Here is a 13597-nt window from a genome sequence, read left to right as displayed (position 1 = left end):
TTCTGTTTTTTCTGTTTTTTCTGTTTTTTCTGTTTTTTCTGTTTTTTCTGTTTTTTCTGTTTTTTCTGTTTTTTCTGTTTTTTCTGTTTTTTCTGCTCTTCCTGCTCTTCCTAGCCTATGTAAACAGATTAAAAAGGTTTTTAGCAGATAATCTATAGATTTTATAGATTTTTAATAAATAATCTATCTAACCTATAGGTTACCTGCAGATTACTTATTTATTTTATAATCTAATTAGCTTTAACTTTTTACTGTTTTTAAATAGGTTAACTTTTTTTATAATAAGATTAATATAGACTATTAATATAAAATAAAAGTATTTCTAACCCCCCCTCTAATCTGGAAGATTTTTTTTTATAAGATTATAATCTTATTATTAATTATTTATAACTCTTTGTTTAAAATGTCCCAGTTTACTAATATCTGTTTATTATTATATTATAATAATTATTTAGATATTTTTAATAGCAGTCTAGTTCTTTTTTCTAATAAGATTATATCTAATCTTTCAATTAGTTAACAGAATATTATATATATAATAAAGTTTATAGTTAACTTTAACTTTTTCTAATTAGTTCTACTACTAAATCCTATATCTTTTTTTTTTAATTATATCTATTTTAATTATTATAATTATTATATAATTTACTTTAGTATAGCTGTTAATAACTATATTATTTAGTAGCTTTAAACTAATTTTAGTAAAAAGCAATAAATACAGTAGAATATAAAATATTTTTTTAAAATCTAGAATTACTTTACTTAAATAGTAAGAGCTTTAGATAGTATTCTAAAAGTAATATATAAGTATTATAAAAGAATATTAGATTATCCTAGTTTTAAAAATAGAACTTTAACTATAAAAAAATATATTATTTTATATATAAAGTAAACTAGGACTTGTTATATTTAGGATTTTATATAAATAATATATACTATACTATTTTTTTATTTATAATAGTAGATATTAATATAAATAGCTTTATACAGGAATCTAAGTTTCAGCCTACTATTAAAATCAGCTAACTAAACTGGAAAACTAATATTCTTTAATTTATTACTAAATTATAATTATTATTTTAACTTTTTAAATATCTAGGATTTTGCAATTTTGTCTCTATTATTTAGTAAGTATTAAAATAGTTTAAGATTTTTTTTATAAACACAGCACAGCGCCAGTTATAAAATACAGTTTTTAAATACTATTAACAGATTCTAAATAAGTTTTCTAAAAATAGTAAAATCTGATTAGTATTTAACTATTAGATATTATTTTTTTAACAAGCTTTTATAGCAGTAACTGGTTATTTTATTAATTATAACTAAAACTACTGTAAGGTACTTTTTAGATTTAAGCTGCTATATAAACTATATTTTAAAAATTATTAAGGCTTTGTTTTATTTTAGTTATTATAGTAATATTACTTAATAAACTAAATTCTTACTATTACTACTAATAATATATTAAATAATAATATATTATTAAATAATATTTAAAAAACTATTTAGATATTAGATTTTAATAATAGTATAGTAATTATCCGGGTTTTTTATATGGCTTATATTATTTAGTTAAGCTTAAAACAGCTTTTTAGTTAGATAAAAGCTAATTTTTAAAATAATAATACTAAATTTTAGTAGACTAAAAGTTAAGACTAGATATTACAGTTAAAATATAATAAACAGAAGATTATTAATATACTAAATAGAATTAGTTAGTTTTATTACTTTATTTTTAAAAGTTATTATATTATTAAGATTTTTACTATAGCTCCAAAGCCTTGTAGTTTTTATTAATACTAGTTTTTAATACTAGAAGACTTTTTATAAGCTATAATCTAATTTATTAGTATTAGTATTAATTTAGAATATCTGGATATACTGAAACTTAACTTTTTTTATATTTTAATATATAAAATATCTGTAATCTTTTTTTAATAAGTTCTGTTTAAAGTATGGCTATCTTAGAGTGGCTTAACCTGACTGTTATACCTTAACCTTAACCTAACCATAACCTGGCGGTCAGGTTAAGGTATAAAAAATTTTTAACCGTACGGTTATAGTCAGGTTAAGGTACAACCATTACTTTAACCGTTTATACCTACAGGTCAGAAAGGTCAGGTATAGCGGGTAGGTTAATAACTGCAGGTTAATTTGTAATATATACATCCCCCTTATATAAATAATATACAAAGTATAATATACTTTTAATTATAGTATGGTAATATTTTCTAGTTCTAGCCTATCTGCTCTACCTGCTTTACCTGCTCTATCTGATTAACCTGCTCTATCTGATCGATCTAATCAACCTGTTCTATCTGCTTTATCTACTCTACCTGATCGACCTGCGCTATATATTCCACCTAAAAGATATACTGTACTTTGCGAAAGACTTTTATAGAGCCTAGTATAAAAAAAATAGTATCTGTTATTAGATATACTAATAATATTATACTACTTTTTATACTGTCCAGGACGGTGATCATAATGGTATAGAAATTGTAAAAACCGGGTTTCTATCTCTATCTAAGTACGTGTGGTATTTAAAGACTTAGGTAAGGCTGGTTCCCCTGTTGCTGATAATAATCCATCTTCAGAGTTATTTTTAAGATTATCTATATTCTTATTTTTACTAATATAGAAGGTAGTAATCACCTCATCCTCCTCTTGCTCCTTAGGTGTAAAAATAATTAAGTCTGGATTAAGATTATTAAGAATATTCTGGTACTTCTTACTAATAGTAAAATAATCAGTACATATCTAAAGCATAACTGCTTTAATTGTATCAGAATAAAGACAGCTCCGACAATAGTAGCAGATATTTTAAGAACTATTAAATAGATGTTTAATACTAATATTATTGGTTGCAACTGAAAGAAAATCTCTAGCTATTTAGTAGAGGATAGGAAACTGATCACAGTAGGACTTCTAGTAAGTAAGAATATCAGTATGCCCTGTAGTATCTAAAACAGTATCAGTTTAATTAAAGATATTTCTTTAAGTTATATATTTTTAATATCTAGATATGCCTTAAATTCTTTAAACGTCTCTGCTGCAGGTAAGAGTCTCCGGTGTTTGGAGATATTATAAAAGGTTTTATCTAGATCAGATAATAATACAGAGCCAGATAACAGTATATTAATTACTGGGTTCTAACTGCGATAAAAATAAAAGACCTTTTTAAAGACAGTTTGGTATTTGTTATACCAGTTAATATTATTATCAAGCTATACATTCTTTTTAAACTTCTTAAGCTTTAATATTAGGTCTAGAATAGTTGCAATTACATAGATATAGCCTTCTGCCTGGTAGATATAATAGTAGTACTTTTAAAGTTTTTAATATATATTCTGCAAGCTCTTAAAAATCTTCTTCTTCCAGGGCGCCTGCTTTCTTACTAATCGATTAATCAAGTAATCCAGATGATTAAAAAGATTATTATAGATATTATAGACCTTGTAAACAGTAGGCCCACTGTTCTTAGATAGATAGAATATAAAAAAAAAAAGGGGTATAGAAGCTTAAAAAGATACTCTATCTATTTCTACTTAATTATAGTGGGATAAAGATAATTAATATTACCATACTTACAGTACTGAATAAAACTTTTGATTGCTTAATAAAGATTAAGCACCCGGCAAATCATAAAATAGGTTGAGTTCCAGCAGGTTTTGCAGTCCAGAAGAAGATAATAAACTAATCCAGATTTAAATTATTAGGTAAGCTGGAACTTCTTACAGTATTAAAAACTTATATTTACAAATTATATAATCTTCCAAATCTATAATTAAGAATTAGTATAATAAGCTATTACTGAAAGAAGACCTCTAAAAGCCATCTGTAAAAGGCTACTATAAACAGCCTCTAATATAAACAGTAGGGGCTGTCTGTATTAGCCTTTTACAGATAGCTCCTAGAACATACCTTTTTAAAAGTTCTTAAAATACTAGAAGAGGCTTTAAGACTTCTATTACAATTCTTCTATATATATTTAATAGTACTGTTTAAGGCCTTAATCTGAAGTTTTTGCAGAAGAGCATTAACCACAAGCTGAATTATATAAGTAAGACAGGGTATGTAATACTGGCTCTGAATAATCTTTAAAAGGTTGGGGTTAACTAAAGTGTTATAAAGCTGGGTGCTCTGGCTGAGCTGGGCTTAGAGTTTAGATAAGATTATACTAAATATTAAACTATTATTACTAATATTATCAGTTGTTACACCTAACAACTAATAGACCAGATTATATTTGTATAAGACTGATAGAACAATTGTAGCTAGATTCTTACTAATATAAGATCCAGATACCGGTCGGAAGCCCAGTAGAACTTTGTAGTAATCTATATCTTCTGTTAAAAAATATCCAGTTAAAGTAAGGAATGCTTTCTGATTAAGACTGGTCTAGCAGTCCACTGCAATTAATATCTGTCTATTATCTAAGAATTTTAATAGCAGCTGTATGTATACATCTTTCAACAACTCTAAAAAATATTCTTTAATCTGCACTTAATTAGGAGGACTTGGTTTTTAGCAGAAAAATAAAGCAGCAAGATTAATCATCTGTTTAAATTAAATATACTCAACAGTTCGGAACAGTAGGCAACAGGCAATTATAAAGTATAGGATTTAATCCTGGAAATTCTGTTTATTATAGGCTGTAGAGGCCTAGAAAAAGTAACAATTAAAAAAATATCTATTTTTAAAAAACAAAAAAATAAGTAAATACCTATAATAGTCCTTTACTCAGCATCTGACTGATTATTTACTTAGATATAACTAATAGTATTTTCTTTTTACAACCCTTACAAAGATAGTAGCTTATAAAACTAGTTTCTAAGTTTTTAATTCCCAGATGTTGCAAGATATAAAGGCATATAGTATAGTAGATGTAAGGGGTTCTATTAGGAAATAATACATCTTTCTAAAAGCTGTTCTATATTGTTAATAACTTCTTCCGACCGAAGTAAAATGGCAGTTTTCAAACTTATATATAGGTTTTAAAAAAGATTGTCTCCTGCTACCAATCCTAAAAAATAGGGACTTTTTCTTAGAGAGTTAGGTATGGGACAATCTTCCGATTCTTTACAACACGCGTAATCTCGAGATTAGAGGAGGAAGAAAAGATCTGGCTTAAGAAGCTTATCTTAGTTTAAGCATTATTATAGTTTGTAAAGATCTGAAAAACAGAAGAAAAGGACTTAATAGTATCTTCTAAAAATAAGCCAGATAACTGCAATTAACTCATAATTCTAAAACTACTCTATAAGTAATAGATATAAAAGGATAGAAGCAGAAAACTCTATAAAAGCAGTTTGTTTTACTTTAAAACACACTTTTGTATAAATATGATCTATTATATTTTAACACGCAGCTAAAGCGCCCGCCGCACTTTATATATTTTAGTAGACCTAGTAAGCAGAAAATTATATCTAAAACCCAGAATTACAGGTACTTGGGGCCAACTAGATTAAATATATTAAAGATCTTATTCTTATATTTAGAAAAGGCTTTTGCAGAACCTACTATAAAAAATATAGTACCTAGTATTAAACTAGATAGTTGTTAGAAAGTACATTTGTCGAGAAAGACTAAGTAGGTAGTATAGCATAGGATCTTAAACAGGTTTGGGTCAACAGGGTATTTAGAATTATTAAGGTTAAAGGGGTCAAAGGAGTTAATTAGATTAGGTGTAGAGATTTGTATTATATCATACACAGCCCAAACAGAGCGGTAATTATATATCTTTACATATATTTCTTACTGTAAAAGCAATAATTTTGTTAAAAGCTGGAATTTATCAGCACCACCAGGAATTTCTTATTATTTTTTAAAGATAAAGATAAAGGAGATAGTAATACTTTACTTAGTTACCTTTATTTAATTTAAAAAGCTTTCTTTTGTATGCTTTTAGGCAACAGTTAAAATAGTCAGATTAATAACCTGTTAATCTAAATATACCTTAACTGTACTAGAGTTAAAAAAGGTATAGTAGGTAGGTCTTAGTACTAAGAACGGTTAAGACAGTTAACCGCCCGATTTTTAGCTATACCGCGGTCAGGTATAAAAATTTCTTTAACCTGGCCATAACCTGGCGGTTAGGTATAAAAATTCCAATTAACCTGACCTGACCTGGCCGTTAGCCACTCTAGGCTATCTATATTTTAAGTTTAATTAAAACTAGTAGTAGTAAATTAATTATTACTATAAATTATATAACTATTTTTTAAATTTATTACAGTACTATTAAAGACTAAAGATATTACTATTTATCTAATTTTTACTATTTATAACAAATTTTTTAAATATCTAAAGAAATTTATTAAATAGTTTAAATAAAAGAAAGTACTATAGAAAAAGCTAATACTTACTAATTTTTATATAATATAAATAAAGCTTTTCTATTACTATAGTAAAATAAATAATATAAAGAATAATATTTTTACTATTAATATAATACTTGTACTATAATATAAGCTCTAGTTTTTTTAAAATAAAAATTAAAATCTGAAATAGCTTACTAAATATTAGAAAAATCTTATTAAATATTTTAAACTATATTAATAAGTAGAGTTAAAATAATAGTTAAAAAGTAATATACTAAAGTTCTTTAAATCAAATAATAATATTAATCTTTTTTAGATAATAGAATTAGATTAACCCAGTCTAGAAAATAAGAAGGATAATCTTATAAAATATCTTAACAGTTATATATTTTATTTTTTTATTTTTTATTTTAAGTTTTTTTTTTAATATTTACTTTAGCTACTATTTCTGTAATACCAGTTTAGATATTCTAAAAAAATAATTAGTATATATATTCTTTACTTATAAAGCTTATTTATAATATACTTTCTATTTCTATTACTAGTACTAGTATTAAGTAATTTTTTAATTTAGCTTAAAATATCTACTACTACTGCTAAGATTTACTAAATATAATTATAATACAAAAACTTATATTATATAGATATATAATATAGTTTAAAATAAAAAAAGATACTATTACCTAAAAAAAGAAATTTCTTTTTAAAAAAAAAATTAAAATTAACTAAAAGAAGAAGTATAGTTTTCTTAAAAAAAGTATTAAGCCGATTAGTAATAATAAAAATTATTATAATAATAAATAAAAAAAATAGTAAAAAAAGCTGTTTTTAAACAACTAAAAATACTAGTTTTATTAGAATATATAATAGGTAAGAAAAAAAAAAGTATTAGTTTTAATATAAATAAAAATCAGACAGTGCTAGTAACTAAAGAGGAGAAGGATAATAATAATAATAAAAATAATAAAAATAATCTTTTATTAGAAACTTAGCTACAGATATTAGATAGAGTTAGAAAATATCTATATTATAATAATAATTAATTTATTCTGTATTAGGTATATATTATATATAGATAAATTAAATTCTTTAGTTTTAACTACTATAAATTTATATATAACTGGATACCTTTTATACTAGATTATTTTAAATCTAAATATAATACTTTAAAAATATAGCTGAAATTATATAACTTATACAACCTACTGATCTTATAGTATTTATTTAGTTTAATAATCTATAGGTATCTGCTAAGAACCCATAGGTTGGATAGCTAAACCTATACCCAACCTGCAGGTTGAGCCCATCAACCCAAAACCCGCCAAGAACCGGGTTGGGTTTGAACCCGACCCGTAAACCCGCGGGCTTTGGCGAGGCCTAACCTGGCCGTTAGCCACTCTAAAATTCCTACTTCCATCTACTGCTTTATAATATGTTCCACAATGGGTTCTCAGCTTATACAACTATACTATAATAAAGATTATTTGTTCAGCCAGCTTTAAATATATTCTTATAGTTTAGCTTAAATAACAGAATACTGTAATCCGCCTTTTATACTCTCCTGTAATATAAAAGGAGTAGCCTTTATTTTTATAAGTAATAAGAATATATTCAGCTATCTCTTATTTTATTTTTGATTCTTAAGGACTCTTAGTGGTTTAAACTAGAAGTAAATAATTTAGCACATCCGCAGTGTTATTAATAAAATTAGATAGACCAGCTAACTAGGATATTTTTTAATATATTCTTATACAACTTCCTAATAAAGGCTGTATATTTAAAGTTTCCTAGATACCAACTTGTTGCTATACGCTGCTAAATAAATACTTATTTTATTATTTTAAGCTAAAGATGTTGTACTTAAGCTATTTTGTACATAGTCTGATACTAAAAGTAAAAAATACCTATAATAATCATATATCTCCCTACCAGGGCATGTATTTACAGCACTTTGGAAGAATATTTAAAGTAATACTATATAACTCTGATATATTATAATAAAAAAGAGTACCGAGTTTGATTCTGTCTCCAAATCAGTAATTCTTAAAGAAAGGAAACTAAACTAAATATCTTTATTTATAGGTTAAATGATTTAATATATATCTTTAGAAAAGGCATGGTACTCTCTGTACTGCTAAGCCTTATTTAGCTTTTTAGATATTTCTAAACTAGTATATTACATATATTTATAAATAGACAAGTTTTAATGCCTCTAGTACAGTTAAATATTGCAAGGTCTAAAAGGGTAGTAGGTAAAAAAAGTATAGGTTTTAAGTAATTATAGGATATTATTAACCTATAAGTAAAGCCTTTTTAGTAATTTTAATTAGAACTTAAATTAATACTATTAGTACTTAAGGGTATTTTAATATTAAAAAGTTTAGTTTAAATATAAAATAATCATTTAATCAAGGCTTAATATTTTTTAAGAATCAGATAAATAAAGGGCACGCCGGCGAGACGAAAGTAAAATATATAATATTAGTGGTACATATTTTATTTGGGTTATATAACTAAATTATATAAATTTAGATAAGGACTTGGGTAACAGTCTCTTCTCTAGTATTTACTTCCGGAGTAATCTGGGATTGCTCGGGAATTGCTTAGGACATGCACTTCTGTGCTCCCCCCACGCTCCGTGCCGCTCAGTGAGCAAAAAGCGGCGCCAGGTTAGACCTAAAGCGGAAAGGGAAACTCACTGGATTTCCGCAGCAATCCAGTTCGTTAGTAGTCTATTAAAACTAACTCTATACTACAGCCCTTATAGTCTGAGTGAGGTGGATGAAATGACAGGGAGAATGGCTTTGGGTGTACATGACAAGATTAGTGCTCTGTAGTCTAGATTGAAGAAATAGAAGAAATAGTAAATGGCAAGCAATTGTCTGCTGACACTTGCTATTGCCCTGGCAATAGAATTTTATTTGTGGTTGGGTCAACACATTCGAGGACTGGCAAGAATATAAACACACTAGCTCCGAAGGGTCAGATCGATCTGGTTGAGTCCCACTGTAAACATAGGACCAGAGTATTAAACCGACATATTTGAGGCAAATTATAGTGTCTCGAAGAAAATCATGAATTTATTCGGAAGAGATTCCAGGAGGCAGATAGCACACTCAAGAGAAAATGACATGATCTTCTGCTCGTGTTATAGCGCCGCCTTGTGTGGACGAACTCGATTCACTGACTTGGGGCTAGCTTGATCATCAGTTTGTATCGAGAACAGTCTCTTCATACATTGATTATTGTGATCCTCAAAACACTGACCGTTCTCCTGCAGCTACTTTGATCCAGGTACAGATTTCAAAGTTGCTCTCGGAGACAGACGACACCTGGAGTATATGGGGCTGGCCTTTTCCGCTGTCGTGGCATCTTTGGCTTAAGGCTGATTGAATTACCGGCCGTGAGGTGGTGGTATCACACTCTAGTCTTATGGGTTGGGTTGTGCGATGCCTTCGCCTCGGGTTGACGAAAGTACTGTTGCTGCTGTTGTTGCAACTGTTCCAAGGTATAATTGTCGTTAATGATGTTGCTTGATGATCGGGTTGTGCCTGTGCTGTCAGTTGTCGATTCGACAGCTGCTGTTGCTGCTGTTGCCGCTACTGCTGCCGATGCAGCAACTCTTGTGGGGTGTAATTGTTTTTCAGGCTGTGAGTGCTTAGCACATTCAATTGAAGCGTGAGTGACAGTTATGGACTGGTGTCTAGCATGGAGGAAGATATCCTCCAGGAGGTCCCGTCTCGCCACTGACCTATATCTGCTCCGTGATGATGAAAACGCTTGCCCCAGCCGAGCGCGCGGTGCGCTATTGCGTTTTTCTGCCACCAGCACTGCGACGCTCAAGATAGCTTCGCCGGTGCCGCGGTGATGCTACGGTCGCTCATCGCTCAGGTGGCTCTCAGCCTCGATCTCAGCTTCCTGGTCGAGGAGCAGCTCCACACGATCGCAACGCAGGATGTGTCCACCCTGCGCGATCTTATCGCAAAGGTGGTCAAGCGGGCCCCCGTAAAAAGCGTTGTATGCATGATCGACGGAGTGGACTTCTTGAGCAACCAGCTTCATGTGTACTGGGTGGAGGAGGTGCTGCGGTTTCTGAATAGCCTGCTGGGTGTTGTGGCGGGCAGCCGGTCGGATCTTATGTTCAAGATCCTCGTGACCACACCGAGAAGCGAGTCCAGCATCGCAATGGTTTCTTTATCGGGTGGAGCTACCCATGCTTAATAGGGTGGCCTTGGGCATCCGACTGCAGAGATGCAGTCTATTTTCTAACAGTGTTGTCCCTGCTACTTAACAGTGGTTCTAGTCATAATCACGTGTCATGTTCTGTCAAGGCAAACGCAGGCCTAAAAATAACCTCTGGAGTATGCATGCAGCTGGAGAGAAATGTCAACATGAATCATAAGCTTCTGGGTTTGTGTTCCTTTTTTCTTTGGGAAGTGCGGGCCCATTCCGCCAGTCTCTGAGTCACATGCCTCCTGCACTCCCAGAAGCAGCAGGGGCGTGAGTCAGATGATAGGTACCGAGATTTTGACTTGGTCTGAGGTCAGCAATCACATCCTTTCTTATAGACCCGTCGTCTGATAAGTACCGGTAAGCATGCGGCTCGCGACTAGTACACGCCAAGACTAATCGGTGGGGCCGATGTCAAACCCGGTATGTCCGGATTGTCCAGTAAAAAGGAAGAGGTAACCATAAGTATTCACGTAAGATTACTACCTATAGCTCAGCTAGCACGCCAGTCTTATCGTGGATGTTCCATTTGCCTAACCCCATAATCACCCTAATGTCAATTGAAGGGCGCTAGTTTGCGGATGTTAGTCGAAGGGCGTCAGACTTACTTTCCCGCTTCGCCGACTTACTTAAACCCGTTGAATGCCGCGCAGCAGAATACGCCTCATCTTTACTTAGTTTCTTTTTTTCCCCTTCTTCCAACCCTGGTCTTTCACGTCGACCCTCCATAATCTAAAAACCACACCCCTTACACTCACCCCACCCCACGCTCAAGCCCCACCTCGAGCTCAAAATGATTCACTTCCGCCTCGCAACCGCCGCCGACGCCCCGCGCCTGCGCGACCTAATCGAAACCGCCTTCCGCGCTGCCGACACTCGCGCCGACTGGACCGGCGACCTAGCCCTGGGGGCGCGCTTCCACGTCCAGCTGGACGACATGCTCGCGCGAATCGCCAACCCAGACGGCGCCTTCCTCGTTGCCACCACCACCACCACCACCACCACCACCACCAGCGACTCTCAAGACAGCTCGGAAGAGGAACAGAACGAGGAGGTAATCGCCTGCGTCAACATCTTCAAAAAGCCCCAAGCCGACCGCGACGCCATCGCCCGCCTGGCGCTTTTGGCCGTGGATCAGCGTCATCAGCAGGGCGGGCTCGGGCGGCGGGTCGTGGCGCATGCGGAGAAGCGGTGCAGGGAGATGTGGGGGGTGCAGCGGACGGGGCTGAATGCGCTGGATACTCGCGTTGCGTTGATTAGGTGGTATGAGCGCTGTGGGTATGTGCGGACGGGCGAGGTGTCGGTCATTCCGTTACCACCGGATGAGTTGAGGCTTGTGGAGTTTGAGAAGGATTTGGGTGCGGGGCTGGAGTGAGGGTTTGGTGGGAGGTGGATGGATGGTTGATTCGACTATGTGGGGTTATTGTAGCGGAACTATCACGGTGGGCGCGGTGGGCTGACGTGTGCTAGGACTTTCAGGGAGCTTTGAAGGGTACCAGTCGGTCGAAGAAAGAGGGTGTGGTAGTTTCTCTACGATTGGGTGCTTTGAAGGGGGCCAGTACTGGACGGACGATACGTTGAAGATTGTGGACCTTTTCAAGGTCAAGATGGACATCTGAAAGCTTGTCTGTACTAAGTCATGCATGTTTTGTTGTCAAAGCTTCTGTGAGACTATCTAACAACGTTTGATGACTATTGTGTTTATGACTACACATGGATTTAATGGTCCTTGGGCAGATCCGTAAGATCTTGGTGTCGATGGCTTCCTCTTCCACACTAGTACCTTACAAACGTCAGTAAATGCTAGAAAAATCATCAGAGGTGTTGAAGCGCCATAAAAAAGATACCGTCCCTTCCTGGGGAAAGGCTGAACTCTACTGAGTACAACAGAGCTTCGGTTAGTGACTGACTAGGGGGTTGAAGGATTCTCTGATTATGGGATAGGCAATATCTCAATGACTGAAAGTAGACAAAATACTTGACAACCTGACAACATTACTACAAAGAAGGTTCACAAATCCACAAGAAAACCCTGCGAACCTCCACAGGTGTATATAGCAGGAGAGCGATACAAAGTCCAACACGAATAAAGAGATATGTTGTTTATACATGAACCAGATTTCACAGCTTGTCAAACACCTCAATAGCAGCCTGGGCAGTCGACGTCGCACTCGCCGGGTTCTGCCCGGTCACCAGCCGCCCATCTACCACATGGAAATCATCCCAGATGCCGGCCGACCGTTCATCTGCTCAGCCCCAAATAATCAGCTTCTTATTCAGAATTGTAGGAGATTGAATGCAAGAAACTTACACTTCGCCCCCAATCGCTGCGCCAGCTCCTCCACCATCTCCGCTCCGAGCCCGCGCAACTCCGTCATGATTCCCATCGTCTCTTCAGCTTCAGTAGTGAACCCCGTGATCTTCCGCCCCTGGATAATCGGGGTATTCGTCGCCCGGTCGTGCACGTCCGCAAAAATGGCCGGGCCGTGGCAGACGGAGGCGACCACGCCACCGGCCGCCCAGACCTGCTCGGCAATCTGCTGCAGCGCGCGGGCGGTTGGGTAGTCGATCAGCGCGGCGTGGCCTGCGGAGGCATAGAACAGGCCGTACTCGGCGGCTGCGTCGGCGAGGATTTCGGCAGCGGGCCGCATGTGATCGAGTTTCTTCCGGAACTCGCTGTCCAAGTCGTTCCAGATGGCCAGGTCCTCGCCGTGCAGGAAGTCGGGTTGCTGGGAGAGCCAGTCTGCGGTGTAGCTGCCGGTCTCAGACGCCAAATCGACCTCAAAGCCCGCAGCCACGAGGGCGCGGTAGGGGTGCAGAGCCTCGCTGATAAAGAGGCCGGTGCGCTCCTTGCCGTTGAACAGGGTGGCGCTGGCGGAGGTCACTGCGATTAGGGCTTTGCGTGCCGGCATGTTTTCGATTGGGTAATGTAATTGGGGAAGAAGAAAGTAAGATGTGGGATTGCTTGGAGGATGTCGGTGGACTATGCTGTTCGATGTTTTTGTTGATTGCTGATTATTCCTTTCAAGCGAGGAAATCTCCAG

The 13597-nt window shown here is 34.4% G+C and overlaps 3 protein-coding genes across 3 annotated transcripts; 2 read left to right on the top strand and 1 right to left on the bottom strand.

Annotated features, from left to right (window-relative positions):
* Positions 1-9859: 9859 nt before the first annotated feature.
* Positions 9860-10544, top strand: BO82DRAFT_370188 (uncharacterized protein; the record flags this gene model as incomplete). Its single annotated transcript, XM_025637201.1, has 2 exons — positions 9860-9973; positions 10113-10544. The coding sequence occupies 2 exons, from the start codon at positions 9860-9862 to the stop codon at positions 10542-10544; spliced, it is 546 nt and encodes a 181-aa protein (XP_025485682.1).
* A 637-nt stretch (positions 10545-11181) lies between these two features.
* On the top strand, positions 11182-12266 carry BO82DRAFT_360003 (GNAT family N-acetyltransferase). Its single transcript, XM_025636731.1, has one exon. The coding sequence runs from the start codon at positions 11347-11349 to the stop codon at positions 11926-11928; it is 582 nt and encodes a 193-aa protein (XP_025485681.1). The 5' UTR covers positions 11182-11346; the 3' UTR covers positions 11929-12266.
* A 203-nt stretch (positions 12267-12469) lies between these two features.
* BO82DRAFT_360001 (class I glutamine amidotransferase-like protein) lies at positions 12470-13557 on the bottom strand. Its single transcript, XM_025636730.1, has 2 exons — positions 12865-13557; positions 12470-12799 (listed from the first exon to the last, which is right to left on the bottom strand). Exons 1-2 carry the CDS (start codon positions 13463-13465, stop codon positions 12675-12677), a joined length of 726 nt encoding a protein of 241 aa, XP_025485680.1. The 5' UTR covers positions 13466-13557; the 3' UTR covers positions 12470-12674.
* Between the last annotated feature and the right edge of the window lie 40 nt (positions 13558-13597).

This window comes from Aspergillus uvarum (genome assembly GCF_003184745.1).
Source record: "Aspergillus uvarum CBS 121591 unplaced genomic scaffold BO82scaffold_119, whole genome shotgun sequence".
Classification (NCBI taxonomy): domain Eukaryota; kingdom Fungi; phylum Ascomycota; class Eurotiomycetes; order Eurotiales; family Aspergillaceae; genus Aspergillus; species Aspergillus uvarum.
Note: the sequence above shows the minus strand (reverse complement) of the source record. Positions and strands in the feature narration are given on the sequence as shown.